The following is a 19,107-nucleotide window of genomic DNA, read 5'->3' as shown; positions in this document are numbered from 1 at the left end:
AATAACTGAAAATATGTTTCAAAATCTCTCCTTCTTTTACTCCCCTCCTTTTATTCTTTTGTGAGTGTTTTTTTTACTCAATTCACTGTCCTTGATCCTAAAGGAGAAATAAAGATAAAGAACAAAACGAGCGTATAAAAGAAGAGCCAAACTAATAAATATACAACACCACAGCCTAATAACAATGGATTCCATTGAGTACGATCCTCTAGAAGATTTAACTGAGATACTTTCAACCTCAGATGCCATTGACCAACTGGATGATTTGATCGATGGTTTACAATCCTATAAAAAAACTTTGGGCGAACAAATAAACATCACTTCCATTGCATGTGTTAAGGAAACTGAAAAGGAAAATAATAACATAGACTTTTCGATCATCGATGAAATGGTTTCCACTTACAATGATTACATTGATCGCTCAGAAACCACACAATCTGCAATTTCATTATTAACACAAGATATTTCTACTTTAGATAGAGCCAAAAAAAATATTACCCAATCAATCAATATATTTTCTAATTTGCAAGCGTTATGTGATAGTTATGTTTTTTGTAATAAATATTTACCCACATTAAAATTCATTGAAATATCTAAAAAATATAGTTTAATGTGCACCTTATCTGAATTTTTTTCTAAGGAGTATAAAAGCGTTGATGAAATTAATAATTTATTAAAATTAGTTCAGGTTTTAAAAAACAACACTATTGCAAGTATTAAAAAATGCTATGTCAACCTGTTTAACGGGGAACTATCATCATCAGCAGAAGAAGAAGCAGTAAATCAACAGGAACTTAGCGTGGGTGTGTCCAAAATTCTCGATGCAGACCGTCCCAGTGTTAAAGCGGATATGATATACTGGATTATAGATTCCAAAGTGTTGTATGAACTTAAGGAAGTTTTCCAAGTTGATGATGAAGCCTCTTCTTTGGAAAATTTGTCTAGAAGATTTGTTTTTTTTAAAAAAGTTTTAAATAATTTTCAAGCAAAATATGCAAACTATTTTCCCAAGGAATGGGCTATGGCTTACCAAATTACTAAAGAGTTTTATTCACTGACCAGAAAAGATTTAAGAATTATATTGAAAAGAGAATTATCTGGTGTTGGAGGTAGTAACAATATTGGCAACGTGACTACGTTATTTATGGAATCTTTACAAACTACAATGGATTTTGAAAAATATATTAAAGTGAAGTTTAGCAACAGGCTGATAAAAGATAAAATACCAACTATCTCTTCCTGTTTTGAGCCATTTATTACCATTTGGATAAACAACCAAAATGTAACCATCAAACAAAAAATTATAAAATACATGAGTGAACCTAAATTGCCTGATGTTTCTAGTGGTAATAATAGCACGGATGGTAATACATTGATAATTCCGTCCAGTGCCGATTTATTTAGAACCTATAGATTCATCTTGCAACAAACTTTTCAACTTTTAGATGAAAATAGCAACAAAGAGCAGTTAATTTTTGACTTGGCTAGTTTTTTCCAGCGTTGGCTTATTGAGTATACTGAAAAGATTTTAAGTCCTATAAATTTTCTTAATCCAGCTGTTAACACAAGTGATTCTTCTCCTGATAAAAAATCCATAATCAAATATACCGTTTTACTAATAAATACATCAGACTATTGTTCCACCACCATTGATGAACTAGTGCAAAAGTTAAGTGAGTACGTACCAAATTCAATAGAGAAATTGGAGACTATTTTTGCAAAGGCAAAAGACAAAAATAGTGTGCTAATAGCCAATGGGTTGCAGACATTAATGAGTAAAGTAGTTGTCCCGGACTTACAGTTTGTTTGGAGAGAATTTAGCAATATGGATTGGGCTAACATTACTATTGAAGATTATAGTCGTTATATGGTTTCGTTGCAGAAAATATTAGGCAATGATAATAATAATAATAATAATAATAATGTTAAGGGTAGTAGTGGTAATAATAGTGTATCCATAGGAGAGAACCCTTTGATCCAAATAGTTAATTATTTTAATAAAGATATTTATGTTTGGAATTTATGGAATAGAATTATTACGCACATATGTGATTCATTTTTATTCAATATTGTGAAAATATTGGAGCCTTCCGCACCATTTGCACCCAGTGATCCAAGTATTAAAAGTATTAAATTTAAGAATGAAGCAGTCGTTATTAATATTGGAGAACAGCTATTATTGGATGCGGAATTGTTAAAAAAGACATTACATTCAATACCAAACTCGTTTGGTAACAGTGCTTCTTCTCCAATAACTTCTTCTTCTTCAGCAAAAAAAAGGGCAGATAGTTATGTAGATAGTAGTTTGGATCCTATAATTAATTTTATTAAACTATTAATTGCACCAGCGGATAATCCAAAAGTCTACCAAGAACTGTTTTTAAGACTAACTAATAATTGTATAAATCCAGCTGTCTGGTCTTATATTTTATGTTTGAAAAGTGTTGCATGGAATTTAGATAAATGGGTTCTATTATGGGGTAACGGGTTTCAAAAAGGCAATATATCGGATTGGTTTGTTTTTTCAAGGCCTACGGTTTCTTCGCATTTCGTTTATTTTAATAATCAATTACTTAATATTACAGATCCAAAATGGAAGAAATTTATAAATGGTTCATTAAGAGTCATTCCTATTAAAACACGGGTATCTAGTAATAACAGTACAAGAAACATTGCTTCTCCTACGTTGCAACAACAGAGCAACTTACAAAAATTAGGATCGAGATTATTCAATAGGTAATAAATAATAAATAAACAGATATTGAACTACAAGACCCTGTTTATGCATATAATTGGTATGTAGATCTAAACAAAAAGAATGAAAAAGAAAGAAAGAAAAAAAAGTAATTTATCTATATTTATATGTAACTTGTGCACCAACTTTATAATCATTTGTATGAAATTGCTTAAAACTAACCGATTCACCTTGTTCTATTTCCTTAGAGCTGGAATCACCCCAATCTAAAGGAACTTTTGCGTTTGCTTTGGTATAAGCTAAGACATTAAAGGTATATTCTTTTTCATCGTGGTCTAATTCAGGCAAAAAGGTAACACTAGCAGTAATCTGTCTAATTAACCCTCTTATTTCTTTTTGTGTAACTTCTAATGGTATTTCTTCGTTATTGTTGCTATCGGTATTAGTATCATTAGGGTTATTTGTAATTTCAACATTAAATTCCCATCTTTCCAAAATATCGCCTTCATCTTTGTCTATTATTACTAGTACTAATTTGTTGCATTTTGAACCTAATAACCATCTATGTACTTGCAGCAAGATTTTTCTGATATAACTCTTCAATTCTTCATCATGAGTAACTAATAAGTTTAAATCATATTTTTTAACCGTATGGAAATCTTCCGGTGGATATATACCTCGTTGGTATAATATAGAGTTTATACTGTATTCAAAAAATTCACTAATTATCCTTGTTGATCCTCTAATTGACAAACTCATTTTCTTAATATGTTTTTAATTTTTTTTTTTTTTGTTTAACTTTTATTATGATGTTTCTATCGTTTTTTTTTTTTTTTTTTTTTTTTTTTTTTTAATTTCTGTTTTCTTTTTAATTATTTAAAATACGACAAAAAAAAAAAAAAAAAAAAAATCAGATTAAAATCTTGAATTTCACACAGTTAACTAACATCATTTCCTTATTTCTCACTAAGGAATAAAACACAAATCTTTCCAGAAAAATAAGGGCCTTTTACATCTAGAATCTATTATAAAAATGGTATGTACTTTTATAGTAATATTAACCTTTAGTATTTATTATTTTTGTTGACTCCATCATCTATACTAACAAAATGATAACAATATATATATATAAATATAGCATGGTATTAAAAGGAAAAATTTTACGCAAGAGTTGATTAAACAAAAAAAATTAAAAGATCAAGCTAAAATTAAATACTATCGTGAATTGAATAATCAATTGCTGATAGCTTACAAAACAAACCACAAATATGACTTGGAATCGTTCAAATTAACTTCTATCGTATTGGATTTAAATCCTGAATTAAATGTAGCTTGGAATTTTAGAAGAAAAATTATTCTAAATTATTTCTTACAAAATACCGATAGTAGTGTAGCTTTTGATTGGAATCAAGAATTAAATTTTACTATGCTTCAATTGAAAAGATATCCCAAAGTTTATTGGATTTGGAATCACAGAACTTGGTGTTTAAGATATGTAAATGATATTCAAATGTGGCAAAATGAATTGCATTTAGTTGATAAAATGCTAGCTGTAGATGCAAGAAATTTCCATGGTTGGACCTATAGAAGATACGTTGTCTCACAATTGAAAAAAAATGAGCCATCCAATTCCGATTTGTTGAATGAAACTGAGTTTGATTATACTACTGTGAAAATTAACAAAGACATTTCCAATTTTTCTGCATGGCATCAAAGAGCCAGCTTATTTCCTGGGAAATTAAGTCAATTACAGGGCTACAGCGCTAAGTTAGAGTTGATCAAAAATGAAATTAGTTATTTGACAAATGCTATTTTTACCGATGCAGAAGATCAATCAGTTTGGATATATTTGAAATGGTTCATAACAGACGCAACCATTGTGGGTATTTTGCAAACTGGTGAGGGTGGTGATGGATATTTGAATGTGTTGAAACAGTTTGAAGACTCTATTCAGATAATTAATAATGATGAAATAGAGTTTTCAGGTAAGGATAACAATTGGTGTTTAAAAATATTAATTGTTATTCAAACGATCTTTTTCGATAAATTACAAGTAGAAAAAGGAGGTAGAACAGACGATAGAAGGATCATGTTGGAAAAGCTTGTTGAAGTAGATCCATTGAGGAAAAACAGATATTTGTATCTATTGAAATAGAAAGTTTTGTTCGTTAATATTTATATATAATAATTTTCTTTTTCTTTTTCTTTTTTTTTTTTTCCCCGCATTTAATTCTTGTTAAAAGCAAACTGCAATAAACCGAGTTCCGAAGTGCCATGTTATCGGACATTGGTGTTAAAATGACGTATTTTTTCTCGTTTCTTTTTTTTTTTTGTTTCTTTTTTTTTTCCTCGAAGTCAAAAATGATAAAGAAAAATCTGTTGTATTTTTCAAACAAATTTTAAATACGTATTATGTCTTTCAAGACTACCACATTTAAGTACCCATACTACTAAAGTAATACACAAAGAAAACACATATATATAAAAGCATACGCAATGGGTAAAACAAGAGGTAGAAGATTGCAGAAGAAACAAAAGGAAACAGAATTTCAACCAGCTACTGGTAAAGATCAAGAATCTTACTCGGATGGAAATAGTGCTACTGCTGATAACAACGATGACTACAGCAACAATCAATACAATGAAGATGAACCATCCAACTCTAATAGAAATGGTCCAAACACTTTTTTTGGGGTATTAGATACACAAGAATTGGAATATTTCAAACAAGCTGAATCTACAATTGCGATTGATACCTTTGAGAATGAGGAAGAAAAGAATATATTTATAAATAGTGTTATTGAAGAATCAAGGGGCAAAGAATTAAAATTAGCCACCTCTCAAATTTGCTCCAAGTTGATGGAAAGATTAATCTTGGAAAGTGATGGTATCCAATTAAAAAAAATATTCAAATCATTCGATGGGTTCTTCTATAACATCAGTTGTCAAAAATATTCATCTCATGTCTTAGAAACTTTACTAGTTCGAAGTACAGCATTAGTGGAGAAAGAGTTATTGACACCTTCTTTTGAAATTGAACAGGATACTGGTGCAGACCAAGCTGTTTTTGCACCTATGGAAAGTATGTTCTTATTTATGTTAAATGAATTGAAACCAAAAATGAAAGAAATGATTTCACATCAATACGCTTCTCATGTTTTCAGATTAATTGTCCTAATCTTGTCCTCCAAAAAGCTACCATCTTCAACAATGGCCAATTCTACATTGCGTTCCAAAAAATCAAAAATAGCTCGTAAAATGATTGATCTAAAGGACAATGATGATTTTAACAAGACTTATCAAACACCAGATTCATTTAAATTGGAATTGAAGGAAATATTTCAAAAATTATATTTTGATTTTACTAGTAAAGACAATTCAGTCACCAGTACTAATATAACTAAATTTAGGGAATTGTGTGTCGATAAAATTGCCTCTCCAGTCATTCAATTAATTATTCAAACCGAGGGTATCTTTGATAGAGACCGTAAGTTTTGGTTTTTAATTTTTTCTAAATCTCCAGAAAAAGATCCCAAAGAAGAATCTTTTACGGAATATTTATTGTCCGATGCTGTAGGTAGTCATTTCTTACAAAACTGTATCAGTTTTACCAAGCCAAAATATGCAACTAGATTATACAATTTGTACATGAAGGATAGAGTTGTAAAACTAAGCAAAAGAGATACCACTGGTGCCTATGTAATACAAAGTTGTTTGCAAAACCTAGGTGATTCACAAGTTAAAGAAATTTTAGGCCAAATTGTACCTGAGTTGAGTATAATTTTAAATTCTAATATAGATTTTGGTATCGAGGTTATAAACGCCTCAGTTAAGGAGGGTGATTTCATGAAACCTGAAATTGTTTCCCAATTGATAAAAAAATATTATCCATCTAATAACAACAAAGATGAAGATAACGGCAACAACATTTTGGAAAGCTGCTTGCTTTTGAATTCAAGTACTTTGGGTAACACAAAGGATGATTGGCCTACTGCTGAAGAAAGAAGAAGATCTATTTTTTTGGAAAAATTGATTGATTATGACGATACTTTTTTAAATATTACAATAGAAAGCATGTTGAAACTACCAAAGGAACGTTTTTTACAAATGTGTTATCATGGAGTTTTTTCTCATGTGGTTGAATCAATATTACAAGTGAAAAGAGTGGACACTCTAAAGAGGAAATTACTTTTAAATATATTGTGTACCGATATCGTTGGGTTATCATGTAATGCATATGGGTCTCATATTGTTGATAAATTATGGGAGTTTACGTCAAAGCTTACATTATACAAAGAACGGATTGCTAAAAGTTTAGACGAAGAATCTCCAAAGATTAAGAACAGTGGGTATGGTAAAAAAGTTTGGAAAAACTGGAACATGGAAACATATGTTCGTAAAAACTGGGATTGGAAGAGAATTATTAGGGAACATGACTTGGAAGTATTTCCTGATTCCAAGCCATTACAACCTAAACGTAAATTTAGCAAGGATGTGAATGGGGATTCCAAGCGTACTGATAACAAGAGAAGAAGAAAATGAGTAATGAATAGTATCAATATCATAATAACATTAGAAACAAAATATGTAAAATATACAAAAGTTAACTATTAGTAACATATATGTATATGTGTGTGTTTATCTGTATAATATCATTCGTCTTGAATAAATATTTATATATATATATAAGTACTACAATTTACCATGCATCGGTCCCTCTTCTTAAAGTTAAGCCCAAAAATCTGGCTAAGTCATTAAACACATCATTCAAGTCTTCTTCGGACCTAAAATTATTCTTGATTTCTCGTTCAATTTGTTCCTTCGTCAAAGATTCGGTTATATGGAAATCCTGCATTTTTCCCTCCAAAAAATTTTCAAAATTTTGCTGGTCCTTGACTGTAGCTGGCAATAACTCGTAAAATTTAGCCAATTGGTATAGGGTTATATTGTCCATGTTCTTAAAATCGCCTACAGTTTTGGGAAATAATTTGTCATCCGTCAAGTCAACTGGATTGTCACCATCTGCATTAGTTAAAGGTGCAACATAATCTTTTAAATCTTTTTTAGTGGAATTAACTATTCTTTTAATATTTCTTTCTTCAATAGCATCTAATTGGCCTTGTAATTCACCTACTAATTGAACTATGTCTTCATTAGTAACAAAATCTGAAGGGTCGAATTTTGAGTTGGTACTAGTACCGCTTTTTGCTGTGGCAAAGTTGCTAAAAAGATTATTTGGATTAATATCTGGTAATTCTCTAATGGCAGCCTTTTGCATATCTACTCGCATTTCTAAAACGGACTGGCCTGTTTTTGAAATAACTTTGTTTTGTCTTTGAACCAAATCCTGTAATTCAACAATTTGTCTTTTTAATTTTTCAATTTCGTTGTTGTTAGACATAGTATATTGATAATATGTTGTGTATGCTTTAGTTTTTATACTTTACAGTGGTTTTTTTTTTTTTTTTTTTGTCTAATGGAAGGGGTGAAATTGACATTGAAATAAAAATAGGAAAGCAAAAAAAGATGAAAACTAAGGGTAAAAATGGTAAAAATAAAAATAAAAATAAAAAAGGGAGAAGGGGAAATGCATAAAGGCAAAGCCTTGCCAAATGAACAAAAAGAAACAAAGTTTTCGTTTATAATATCAAATTTCTGTAAATCGCAAAAATTACATCCGTACACCAAGCACTATTTCTACAACCATAAAAAAATAAAGAAATAAACCTCTTTCTCATTCAAGTTTTACGCCATAAATGATCAAAATAACCTTAAAATATATATATATATACATATTATACATCGATACCTTTCATAAAAGAATGTCTTATTCTTTTCAGAACTTCAAACTGCTTAATCCCGTAGTAATCCCAGTAACATCACCACTATTCTTTTGTCTTAGTTTGTTTCTCTTTATGGAAACTTTGCCCTTACTGACAGAATCAGCAGCTTCCACTAATATATCCTTTTCTCGGTTCTTTTTCACTAATTTTCTACCACCACTTTCTAGTTCATAAGTATCCAAAAATTCATCTACTAGAGATTCTAAATCAGGACGTTCCATCTTCATGTCAAACTCTTGTATCTCATCAGCTGTTTCTTCTAATTCGTCTTCATAATTCTCATATCCATCTATTATTTGGTCATATTTATCATCCAATACGGTCATGACTTCTGTTCTTGCTAAAGCACTGGAACTCATTGAAAATCCAGTACTATCTGACATGGCACCCTTCTTTCTACGTTGTTTCTTCTTTTGTGACTTAGTGTTACCTTTAAATGTCGGTAAGTCACCTAATTGATCCTCTTCTTCATCCTCCACGAAATCATTTTGTGATTCTAAATCATCATTTATCTTGGTAACTTCGTTTTTGTTCAATATTTTTTGTTCTCTTTTAAATTGACTCACATCGGCACTCCAATCAACTGCCTCATTGAAATTGCTTAAGTTGCCATCTATTTTACTTAGATCTATATTTTGATCGCCGTACTCATCGTAATTATCCATATCCCATTCATCTAATATTTCTTGACGCTCCATCTCATTAGTTTCACCGCTACCTAATAACTCTGCAAAAATATCATCGTCGCTACCCAACAGTTCATCACTGTTTTCAAATTCTTCACCTTCCTTTTCTCCCTCCATTGGAGCATTCCCATCCTTTTTGGCCTTCCCTATGTGTTCGGTAACTACAATATCATCGTTTATGACGTATGCCTCATCTTCCAAAGCCTCTAGAACCTCTCTCAAAGCAGGATCCATGTCAGGTTTAAACCCGCGTAACTCATCAGCTATTTCTACCTGATGCTCCAAATATTCAGGTTTGGCCTTACCAAAATCAAAAACTGAAGTATTATTAGCACTTGACATACTTTTATATTGGGGTTCGACAAATAAATCTTCAATGTTTTTATTGGTAGTTTGTTGTTTTTGGTCATCTTTTGCAATAAAAATAGAATGCTCTGGGTCCACACCAATCGGTTTCAAATGCTGGGTATAATCATAACTAGAATCATCAAATCCAATACCATATAAAGCAGCTTCACCTACACGCCAATTCGTGACCTGTTGTGTCTTTTTGATTTTTCTTAAAGGGTTTTGATACACCTTCTGTGCTTTATTTGGATTTTCTACTGGAATTAAAATATTTTGAGACGCTTCAGAATCATAGTATTTAGGATCGTCATGTGGTCTATGAACAATGGCAAACTTTTTGGCTGATTTGTTATTGAACTTGTTATTGCTGGACATTACCTTTCTGTTTTTTGTTTTTTTTTTTTTTTTTGAATGGTTCTTATATTTATTTAAAGGAAGAAAAGAATAATAACAGATTTAAGTATTTTTCAAAGATTTGAAAAGGGTTAAATTAGTGGTTTAAAAAAAAAAAAAAAGAAAACAAAAAAAAAACAAATTCAGTTGAGCTGATATATTTATTCGCATTTATTGTACATTAAAACAAAATAAAAAGAAAAAAGAAACGAGCTTGAAATTAAGAGCTTAAGAACTTTGAAATTTTTTTTGCTAGGAAAAAAAAAAAAAAAAAAAAAAAAAAAAAAAAAATTTAATCAATCGAATAAAAAATAACTTTATTAAACTTTAATTTTTACTCTATTGAGTTTTTTTTTTTGTTTTTTTCAGCTGTCTTTAACTTAACCATCTATTGCCAAAAAAAAGAACCTCCATCCATCGTCATATAAATAAAATTAATTTCATAAAAAGTATGTTTATTTTAACAAAAATATCAGATTTAGTTAGAATTCCACCCGATCAATTTCACAGAAAAGTCAAATCTGCCATATTACATGAATTAAATAATAAATATAGTAATAAGATCATACCTAGAGTTGGTTTAGCAATAACAGTGTACGATTTACTAGAGTGTGATGATGGTCAATTAAAACCAGGTGATGGTGGGTCCTATATTAATGTTGTTTTTAGATGTTTGGTATTCAAACCATTTGTTGGTGAAATTCTAACGGGTTGGATCACAAATTGCACTGCCGAAGGAATTAAAGTTTCTTTACGGGGTGTCTTTGATGACATTTTTATTCCTGAAAAAATGTTATTTGAAGGAACACGTTATTCTCCAGATGATGACGCTTGGATTTGGGCAATGGATGAAGAAACAAAACTGTATTTTGATGTTAATGAAATGATTAGGTTTAGAGTTGAACAAGAAGTTTTTGTAGATGTAAAACCCAAATCGCCCAAAGAGAGAGAATTGGAAGAAAGGATAAAAGAAGAACAAAAGCAAAAGGAAGAAGAGGATGGGAAAGAAAATAATACACCTTATATAGAAAAAAAGCCACCAGCTTATGCATTATTGGGCAGTTGCCAGACAGACGGTATGGGGTTAGTATCTTGGTGGGAATGAGTGTTAATGGCATGTTTATGTAGAATATTTGATGAATTATATACACTTGTATATTTATAATAATAATTAAATAAGATGAGTGACTTTGTCCTATAATTCTTACATGCCGATAATTTCGGCTTTAGGTTTTTGTCTGGCAAGATGAAGAAGACGGAAATCTGAATGTCAGTGATCACAAAATGACATACAGATCGAGAGAGAGAGAAAAAATACACCATCCAAATCACAAATCACTAATAAAAAAATGAAACTCATCTAAATTTTACAGTTTTTTTTTTTTTTTTTTTAAACATATATATATATATATAATATTAATAGTAAATTACAAAAAAAAATATCAAAATATACATATAGCTTCTAATTATATTGCATATAACGTGAAGTAGAACTAAATTTCTTGTAACCGTTAATAACTTTATCCACAGCCTTCAAAAAGTCTTTTTCAGTAGCAACTTTCCTTCTAGCTCTGATGGCAAACATACCAGCCTCAGTGCAAACAGATCTTAGTTCAGCACCTGTTGAGTTAGGACATAATCTAGAAATCAATTCCCATCTAATACCACGTTCTACGCTCATGGACTTCGTATGGATCCTAAAAATATTAGCACGACCCTCCAAGTCAGGTAGTGAAAATTCTACTTTACGATCTATTCTACCTGGTCTTAATAACGCAGGATCTAGTGTATTTGGTCTGTTGGTAGCAAACATAACTTTAATGTTCCCACGAGGATCAAAACCATCCAATTGTGTAATTAATTCCAACATGGTTCTTTGAACCTCATTATCACCACCTGCGCCATCATCAAAACGAGCACCACCAATGGCATCAACCTCATCGAAAAATATAATACAGGCCTTCTTAGTACGCGCCATCTCAAACAATTCTCTAACCATTCTTGCACCTTCACCAACGTATTTTTGAACCAATTCAGAACCAATAACTCTAATAAAGGTAGCATCGGTTCTATTGGCAACCGCTCTGGCACATAGGGTTTTACCGGTTCCTGGTGGTCCATATAGTAAAATACCCTTAGGTGGGTCAATACCCAACGTGGCAAATCTTTCAGGGGATAGTAATGGCAATTCAACAACCTCTCTTAATTTTTCGATTTGTTCCTTACATCCTCCTACGTCTGTATAAGTCACATCCGGTTTTTCCTCAACAGTCATCATAGTGACACTTGGATCAATTCTGGGTGGTAAGGGTAGTTCAATATGGTATCTGGTCCTATCAACACCAACTCTCATACCTTCTTCGATATCTGTGGGAGAAACACGTTCGCCCAAACCAACAACAAATTTGGCAATTTGTTTCAAGTTAATTACATATTTAGCATCTTCGTCATCATCTTCATCTTCTTCGTCCATACCTATTGGAAGATCCTCCTCATTGTGGTCATTATTAGCATTGGCAGTGGTGTTGTTATTATTATCAGCGCTATTTTCTGAATTGGCTTTAATAATTTTGGTGCAACGTGCTACTTGTAAGGGGTGTTCTTCACTTAATCTTTTTGAGTCACCCATAATATCCCACAAATGGGAAGGCGCTAAACCAGTATCACTTTCCTTAACCCCTGATTTTTCTTTAATTCTTTTTTCAATATCCTTTATATCATCTGAGATACTTTTTAATTTGTCAGCATATGGTGCTGCTGCATATGTTTTTAAAACTTGAATATCACCTTCGCTCAATGGCGTTACTTTATCATCCTTCGTTAAATCTTCTTCTTCTGCAAGTGGTGCTTTAACCTTCTCCCAATCTTCTCTTGGTGCCATATTTTCCTTTTGTTTTGTTTTGTTTTGTTTTGTTTTGTTTTGTTTTTCTTTTTTTTATTTCTTTTCGTATTTTTCTATTTAGAAAAATGATTGAAAGTTTATTGGCTTAAAGTATTCGTTGATCAGAAGAAGAAAAAAAGGATTCGCCACCATAGCAAATGATAAATGTAAAAGTATATACAAAAAAAAAAAAAAAAAAAAAAAAAAAAAATAGCAATCAAGATATGCGTCCGGGTACTATAAGAGATTAAGTTGTAGTAAAAATTCGGCGCTACACAGCAAGTTTTGAAAAGTGTCAGTCTAATAAAAATTTATAATGAAAAACTTTTTTTTTTCCATTTTTTAAATGGTATTTTAATATCAAATGCTTCGATAATTAACTTTTTAAAAAGACATCTTATTTATATTTATATATGTGTATCAATATTTTTATTAAAAAAAAAAGCTAAAATTGTTCATTGCTGTCCTTACTTTATGTTTATTTTTTTTTTTTTTTCTCTTTTCTTTTTTCCCATTACTTAACCCATAATAAAATAGTCTGTGTGGTTGTATAGCACAAAACTGTGAACCCGAATATGACAATAAAGTAATCTAAAAGCTTATATTTTGGAAATGCCTTGGAATGCATCAATGGAGGATATATATAAATCAATGGAATACAGGCCAAACTACCAACCAAGGAAACAAATTTATCTAAATCGTTAGCACCTATCCAAGCAATTAAACAACTCAAAAGTACAATAAAAGTTCTAAATTCATTTTTCAACCATTTAATTTTCTTGTTATGTTTCCCTGACTTCTTGGGGAACAAATAATGGTTTTCTAAAATACGAATTGCAGGGAATAATTGCAATGGTGTTGATAATAAAATAGCCATCGCATATAAAAATTGGGTTAGCTGAGTCATAACGCTATCTTGGGGGAAATTCAATAGTATGACCGTTTCTACTTTATCACCAAAGCTTCCATAACACAATAAGCCACAACTGATGAAAATTATAGTGATCACTACCATAACCCAAAATAGAGTTTTAGGAAACTTGTGTGGGTTCTTCATTGAATCCTGAATTGGAATTAATAATCCAATCCCTTCGTACGTGAAAATTGCCGTCCCTATAAATAAGCTCCAATCCACATTATTAAAGGGTACAATCGTGGAAGAAATCCCATGCTGCTCCACAACGAGATAGTATGAACAATAATAAAAAACATAAATTAGGCCTAATAAAATGAAAGCGTCTGCAATCAAAGCAGTCCCACCCAATTTAGAAATACTTCTGGTCAAGGAAAATGGGATAAATATAACTGACTGAACGAAAATATAAAACGATAATGACAGTTCCCTACCAAAGACTTTAGTAAAGAACTGCTGCAAATTGGTGGCAGTGAAAACAATATAAGCAGATGCAAACCCAAGCTGTGACAATATGATACTCTGCAAGATGGCTGTCTGGAAATGTTGACCAAAATACGCACCACCTAGCTCACCATAACCTAGAGGATGTCTTTTATTAGTACTGTTGCTGATATATTTTCTTGCGGATATTAAGGAAACAAAGCAATAGTATGAAATAACACTACAAAATAATAAGCATCCTGTAGAAAACAGATAGCCACCATTTTGGAAACCTTTTGGTAAAAACAAAACCCCAGTACCAACAAAAGATTTTAATAGTAATAACACTGTCTTAAAATGGGAAGCTTTTTTACTAGCAACAGCACTGGTAGCAGTGTGACTATGTACTGTGTCAGCACCACGAACATTGGCGTACTGATAAGGAACGTAATTGTTATCATGATTTTTCAGTAACTTTGTTTTGGAATTAGCTCTCAACCGTTTAATATCTTCCAGGATACTGGTATTACTTTGTAATCTTGCAGTGGAATTACGAAATCTGGAAGCAGTGTTGCTATTTTGGCTTTCCAAATCATCTTGCTCATTCAATGCATATTCATCATAGTTATCCGCGTTTTCTTCCTCATCTTCTTCGTTTTCATCTTCACTTAAGTCTTCCCCTGCAAAATGACCATATAAAGTTAAAAATTCTATAAAATTATTAGTTAAAAAATTTGGCTTCCTATTTCGTTTCTTGTGTTTCTGTAAAATAAAATTTCTTCTGAATCCACCAGGTGCTCTAATATCATTTATTGACATTCCATTGTCATGATTAATATCAGTATTGCTATTTCTATCTTCATCTTCATTTGCATTGTCAATAATACTGTTATAAGTTGTATTGTTTCCATTAGAAAAATTGTGCCTCATATCGTCTAACTCGGATAGCGCACCAATACTCATAGATCTCCTGCGAAACTTGGGGGAACCGGGACTTATTCCATCCAAAATGTCCGGATTGTTGTGGTGGTTGATAGGCATATTGTTGGCTGGAAAAGAGGGGGATGCATGTTGTTGTTGCCATTTGTATAAATCCCTAGTTATGTCGCCACTAGGCAATTGTAGGGAATAGTCAGCATCAGATACCCCTGACCTAAAAGATACGGATGGGGAAATATGACTGTTGTTATTGTTATTATTTGACACGTTATTTAGAATATTTTCTGGTTGAACCAAATGTCTACCAACTACATCAACAACTTGTTTATCAGGGTTATTGATATCGACTACCAAACCGTTACTGTTATGGTTATTACTATCTAAACTAGTAACGCTTTTATTGGACATGTCATTCTTGGATGGTTGTTTATTAGGGGGCGATGTTGTCATTGGGATGAAGTAGAAGAGTAGCTAGTATTTTTCTGTTTTTTTCTGTTTTTTTTGTGTGTTTTTGTTTTTTTGTATTTCAGTTTTTGTATTTCAGTTTTTGTTTCTTTGTTTTATATATCTGTATATAGTTAATACAATTTTGAAATATAAAGAGTCCGTTTATTAATGAGCTTGATCTACAACGTGTGAAAAAAGAAAAAGAAAAAGAAAAAAAGAGAAAGAGAAAGAGAAAGAGAAAAAGCAAAGAACAAAAAGAAGAAAGTAAGAGCGAGAGAAATAGGGAAAGAAATGATTTTATTTTTGGTGGTACAAACACAAAATAAAATGGCATTTTCATCCCAACATTTTTTTTTTTCTCATTATTAATGTTTGTATATATATATCGTTTGATACGAAGTATAATTTAGTCCGTTGGGTTTACGGACAAGAGGAAATAGCTGTATACCGGAGTTGTTACTAAACTGTCTATTTTTTTTTTTTTTTATTTCTTCTTTTATTCATTCTTTTAGGCTGTGGCAAGCATGGTAATTAATATATTTATATTGGAAGAAGCAGGCTATACGGAACGCTAGCTTCCGAAGAATGATGAGGGTCATGTATAGTAGTTGTTCCATTTATCCATTAAACAGAAGTGGTTGTTTTGTAGAAATGGTCAAAGGGAAGAAGATAATAAAATAGCTCCGAGCTCGTTTCCGAAAAAGAAAAGAAAAGAAAAGAAAAGAAAAGAAAAGAAAAGAAAAGAAAAGAAAAGAAAAAAGTTTTTCACCGTGTAATACAGACATCACTTTCTTTTTCTTTCTCGCTTTGCTTTAATCCGCTTCACACACCACCGTAGAAAGTAACCACATTCTCCGAAATTTCCCGATAAAACTTTGTTTGTTTTTTTTTACGAGGTTCCAATTTGCCCAATTTCTCTAATAACAAACCATAATAAATAAATAAAAAAATAAATAAATAAAAAAAAAATAAAATGTTTTATTTTACCTTTCTTTATTTTTGGATGCTTTTTACCAAAAAAAAAAAAAAAAAAAAAAGTAAAAAAATTTTCAACTTTAATAATTTATTCTAATGATTCACTCTTATCCTTTTTTATTTTTATTTTTTTTTTTTTTTTTTTTATTCCATTTATATCATCTTATTTTATTTAAAAAAAAAAAAAAAGTAAAAAAAATATTCCTTTGAACAAATAAGCATAAAATCCAAGATTGTAAAAGGTGAAATAACCATAAGAAAAGGAAATCAAAATCTCAATTCCTAAAAATAAGGTATCCATTGCTACTATAAATTTGGTATATATCTCTTCCCCTATTCCATTTCCTCTTTTTTTTTTTTCCATTACTAGACAACACACAATCTTAATTAAAATTTTCTAAATAATAATAATAAGAAGAAGAAAGCAAAAAAGAATAATAATAAAATGTTAAGAAACATCGTTAAAAGAAGTATTAAAAGAACTTTTTCTACCACCCAAAGAAGTTTGTTGGCTGCCCAAGCTGAACCAGCCAAATACGACATTGTTGACCACGAATATGATTGTATTGTTGTTGGTGCTGGTGGTGCTGGTTTAAGAGCTGCCTTTGGTTTGGCTGAAGCTGGTTTTAAGACTGCTTGCATCACAAAATTGTTCCCAACTAGATCGCATACTGTTGCTGCCCAAGGTGGTATTAATGCTGCCTTAGGTAATGCTCATCCTGATAACTGGAGAGATCACATGTACGATACTGTTAAAGGTTCTGATTGGTTAGGTGATCAAGATGCTATTCACTATATGACTAGGGAAGCTCCAAACTCCATTTATGAATTGGAACATTATGGTGTTCCATTCTCCAGATTCCAAAGTGGTAGAATTTATCAAAGGGCCTTTGGTGGTCAAACCAAAGATCATGGTAAGGGTGGTCAAGCCTACAGAACATGTGCTGTTGCCGATAGAACCGGTCATGCCTTGTTGCATACTTTGTATGGTCAAGCTTGTAAACATAATACACACTTCTTTATTGAATTTTTTGCTATGGATTTGTTGACACACAATGGTGAAGTTGTTGGTGTTATTGCCTACAATCAAGAAGATGGTACTATTCACCGTTTTAGAGCTCACAAGACCATCATGGCCACTGGTGGTTATGGGAGAGCTTACTTTTCTTGTACTTCTGCACACACTTGTACCGGCGATGGTTTTGCCATGGTTGCTAGAGCCGGTTTGCCATTGCAAGATTTGGAGTTTGTTCAATTCCATCCATCTGGTATTTACGGCTCTGGTTGTTTAATTACCGAAGGTGCTAGAGGTGAAGGTGGTTATTTGATTAATAGCAAGGGTGAACGTTTCATGGAAAGATATGCGCCAGTTGCTAAAGATTTGGCATGTAGAGATGTCGTTTCCAGAGCTATCACTATGGAAATTAGAGAAGGTAGAGGTGTTGGTAAGGAGAAAGATCACATTTACTTGCAATTGTCACATATACCAGCTGCCGTTTTGAAAGAAAGATTGCCAGGTATTTCTGAAACCGCAGCTATTTTCGCTGGTGTTGATGTCACCAAGGAACCTATCCCAATTATCCCAACTGTTCATTACAATATGGGTGGTATCCCAACCAAGTGGACTGGTGAAGCTTTGTCTGTTGACGAAGAGGGTAAAGATCATGTTGTCAAAGGGTTGTATGCATGTGGTGAGGCTGCATGTGTCTCCGTTCATGGTGCTAACAGATTGGGTGCCAACTCTTTGTTGGACTTGGTCGTTTTTGGGAGAAGTGTTGCTCACAACATTGCTGATACTTTACAGCCAGGTTTGCCACACAAACCTTTGCCAGCTGACTTGGGTAAGGAGTCTTTGACTTTATTAGAAAAAATGAGAACTGCTAATGGCAAACTTTCTACCGCTGAAATCAGATTAAATATGCAAAAAACTATGCAAAAAGATGTTTCCGTTTTTAGAACACAAGATACTTTGGATGCTGGTGTTAAGAACATTTCTGCCGTTGATAAGACCTTTGCTGATGTTGGTACTGAGGATCGTAGTTTGATTTGGAATACTGACTTGACTGAAACTTTGGAATTGAAGAATTTGTTGACTTGTGCCACTCAAACTGCTGTTGCTGCTTCTGCTCGTAAAGAAAGTAGAGGTGCACATGCCAGAGAAGATTATCCAAAGAGAGATGATGTCAACTGGATGAAACATACTTTGTCTTGGCAACAACATACTGCTGATCCAGTTAAGTTGGGTTACAGACATGTTATTACCCATACCTTGGATGAAGCTGAATGTCCATCTGTTCCACCAGCTGTTAGATCCTACTGATTGTAGTTTATTGAGTAACAAGCATGCTTGGGGAGGGGTATGAAAATTAAAAGATAACTTTTTTTTTTTTTTTTTTCTCCTTTTGTCTTTTAAAAAAATTGTTTTATCACTAATAATATAATATCATTTAGGAATATTATCCATTCATGTTCTATCTATCTATTTATTTATTTATTTATTTATTTATCTATTTATTTATTTATTTATTTATCTATTTATCTACCTATTTATCTATCTATGTATT

General features: G+C 31.8%; 10 protein-coding genes across 10 annotated transcripts; 5 read left to right on the top strand and 5 right to left on the bottom strand.

Moving 5' to 3' along the window:
* Positions 1-184: 184 nt before the first annotated feature.
* Positions 185-2,740, top strand: VPS53 (Vps53p; the record flags this gene model as incomplete). The annotated part of the gene is made up of 1 exon (XM_046079650.1): positions 185-2,740. One exon carries the CDS (start codon positions 185-187, stop codon positions 2,738-2,740), a length of 2,556 nt encoding a protein of 851 aa, XP_045933276.1.
* Positions 2,741-2,848: 108 nt separating this feature from the next.
* On the bottom strand, positions 2,849-3,454 carry MAD2 (spindle checkpoint protein MAD2; the record flags this gene model as incomplete). The annotated part of the gene is made up of 1 exon (XM_046079649.1): positions 2,849-3,454. One exon carries the CDS (start codon positions 3,452-3,454, stop codon positions 2,849-2,851), a length of 606 nt encoding a protein of 201 aa, XP_045933275.1.
* A 411-nt stretch (positions 3,455-3,865) lies between these two features.
* Positions 3,866-4,850, top strand: BET4 (Rab geranylgeranyltransferase BET4; the record flags this gene model as incomplete). Its single annotated transcript, XM_046079648.1, has 1 exon — positions 3,866-4,850. The coding sequence occupies exon 1, from the start codon at positions 3,867-3,869 to the stop codon at positions 4,848-4,850; it is 984 nt and encodes a 327-aa protein (XP_045933274.1). The 5' UTR covers position 3,866.
* Positions 4,851-5,191: 341 nt separating this feature from the next.
* Positions 5,192-7,237, top strand: NOP9 (RNA-binding RNA processing protein NOP9; the record flags this gene model as incomplete). Its single annotated transcript, XM_046079647.1, has 1 exon — positions 5,192-7,237. One exon carries the CDS (start codon positions 5,192-5,194, stop codon positions 7,235-7,237), a length of 2,046 nt encoding a protein of 681 aa, XP_045933273.1.
* Positions 7,238-7,394: 157 nt separating this feature from the next.
* Positions 7,395-8,096, bottom strand: MRP8 (Mrp8p; the record flags this gene model as incomplete). Its single annotated transcript, XM_046079646.1, has 1 exon — positions 7,395-8,096. One exon carries the CDS (start codon positions 8,094-8,096, stop codon positions 7,395-7,397), a length of 702 nt encoding a protein of 233 aa, XP_045933272.1.
* Positions 8,097-8,531: 435 nt separating this feature from the next.
* On the bottom strand, positions 8,532-9,947 carry LTV1 (ribosome biogenesis protein LTV1; the record flags this gene model as incomplete). Its single annotated transcript, XM_046079645.1, has 1 exon — positions 8,532-9,947. The coding sequence occupies one exon, from the start codon at positions 9,945-9,947 to the stop codon at positions 8,532-8,534; it is 1,416 nt and encodes a 471-aa protein (XP_045933271.1).
* A 469-nt stretch (positions 9,948-10,416) lies between these two features.
* Positions 10,417-11,070, top strand: RPC25 (DNA-directed RNA polymerase III subunit RPC25; the record flags this gene model as incomplete). The annotated part of the gene is made up of 1 exon (XM_046079644.1): positions 10,417-11,070. The coding sequence occupies one exon, from the start codon at positions 10,417-10,419 to the stop codon at positions 11,068-11,070; it is 654 nt and encodes a 217-aa protein (XP_045933270.1).
* Positions 11,071-11,427: 357 nt separating this feature from the next.
* Positions 11,428-12,846, bottom strand: RPT1 (proteasome regulatory particle base subunit RPT1; the record flags this gene model as incomplete). The annotated part of the gene is made up of 1 exon (XM_046079643.1): positions 11,428-12,846. One exon carries the CDS (start codon positions 12,844-12,846, stop codon positions 11,428-11,430), a length of 1,419 nt encoding a protein of 472 aa, XP_045933269.1.
* Positions 12,847-13,360: 514 nt separating this feature from the next.
* Positions 13,361-15,571, bottom strand: AVT3 (Avt3p; the record flags this gene model as incomplete). Its single annotated transcript, XM_046079642.1, has 1 exon — positions 13,361-15,571. The coding sequence occupies one exon, from the start codon at positions 15,569-15,571 to the stop codon at positions 13,361-13,363; it is 2,211 nt and encodes a 736-aa protein (XP_045933268.1).
* Positions 15,572-16,988: 1,417 nt separating this feature from the next.
* On the top strand, positions 16,989-18,863 carry SDH1 (succinate dehydrogenase flavoprotein subunit SDH1; the record flags this gene model as incomplete). The annotated part of the gene is made up of 1 exon (XM_046079641.1): positions 16,989-18,863. The coding sequence occupies one exon, from the start codon at positions 16,989-16,991 to the stop codon at positions 18,861-18,863; it is 1,875 nt and encodes a 624-aa protein (XP_045933267.1).
* Between the last annotated feature and the right edge of the window lie 244 nt (positions 18,864-19,107).

The sequence above is a fragment of the Saccharomycodes ludwigii genome, chromosome VI (assembly GCF_020623625.1).
Source record: "Saccharomycodes ludwigii strain NBRC 1722 chromosome VI, whole genome shotgun sequence".
Taxonomy (NCBI): Eukaryota; Fungi; Ascomycota; class Saccharomycetes; order Saccharomycodales; family Saccharomycodaceae; genus Saccharomycodes; species Saccharomycodes ludwigii.
The sequence above is the reverse complement of the archived record's forward strand: the minus strand, read 5'-3'. Positions and strand labels throughout refer to the sequence as shown.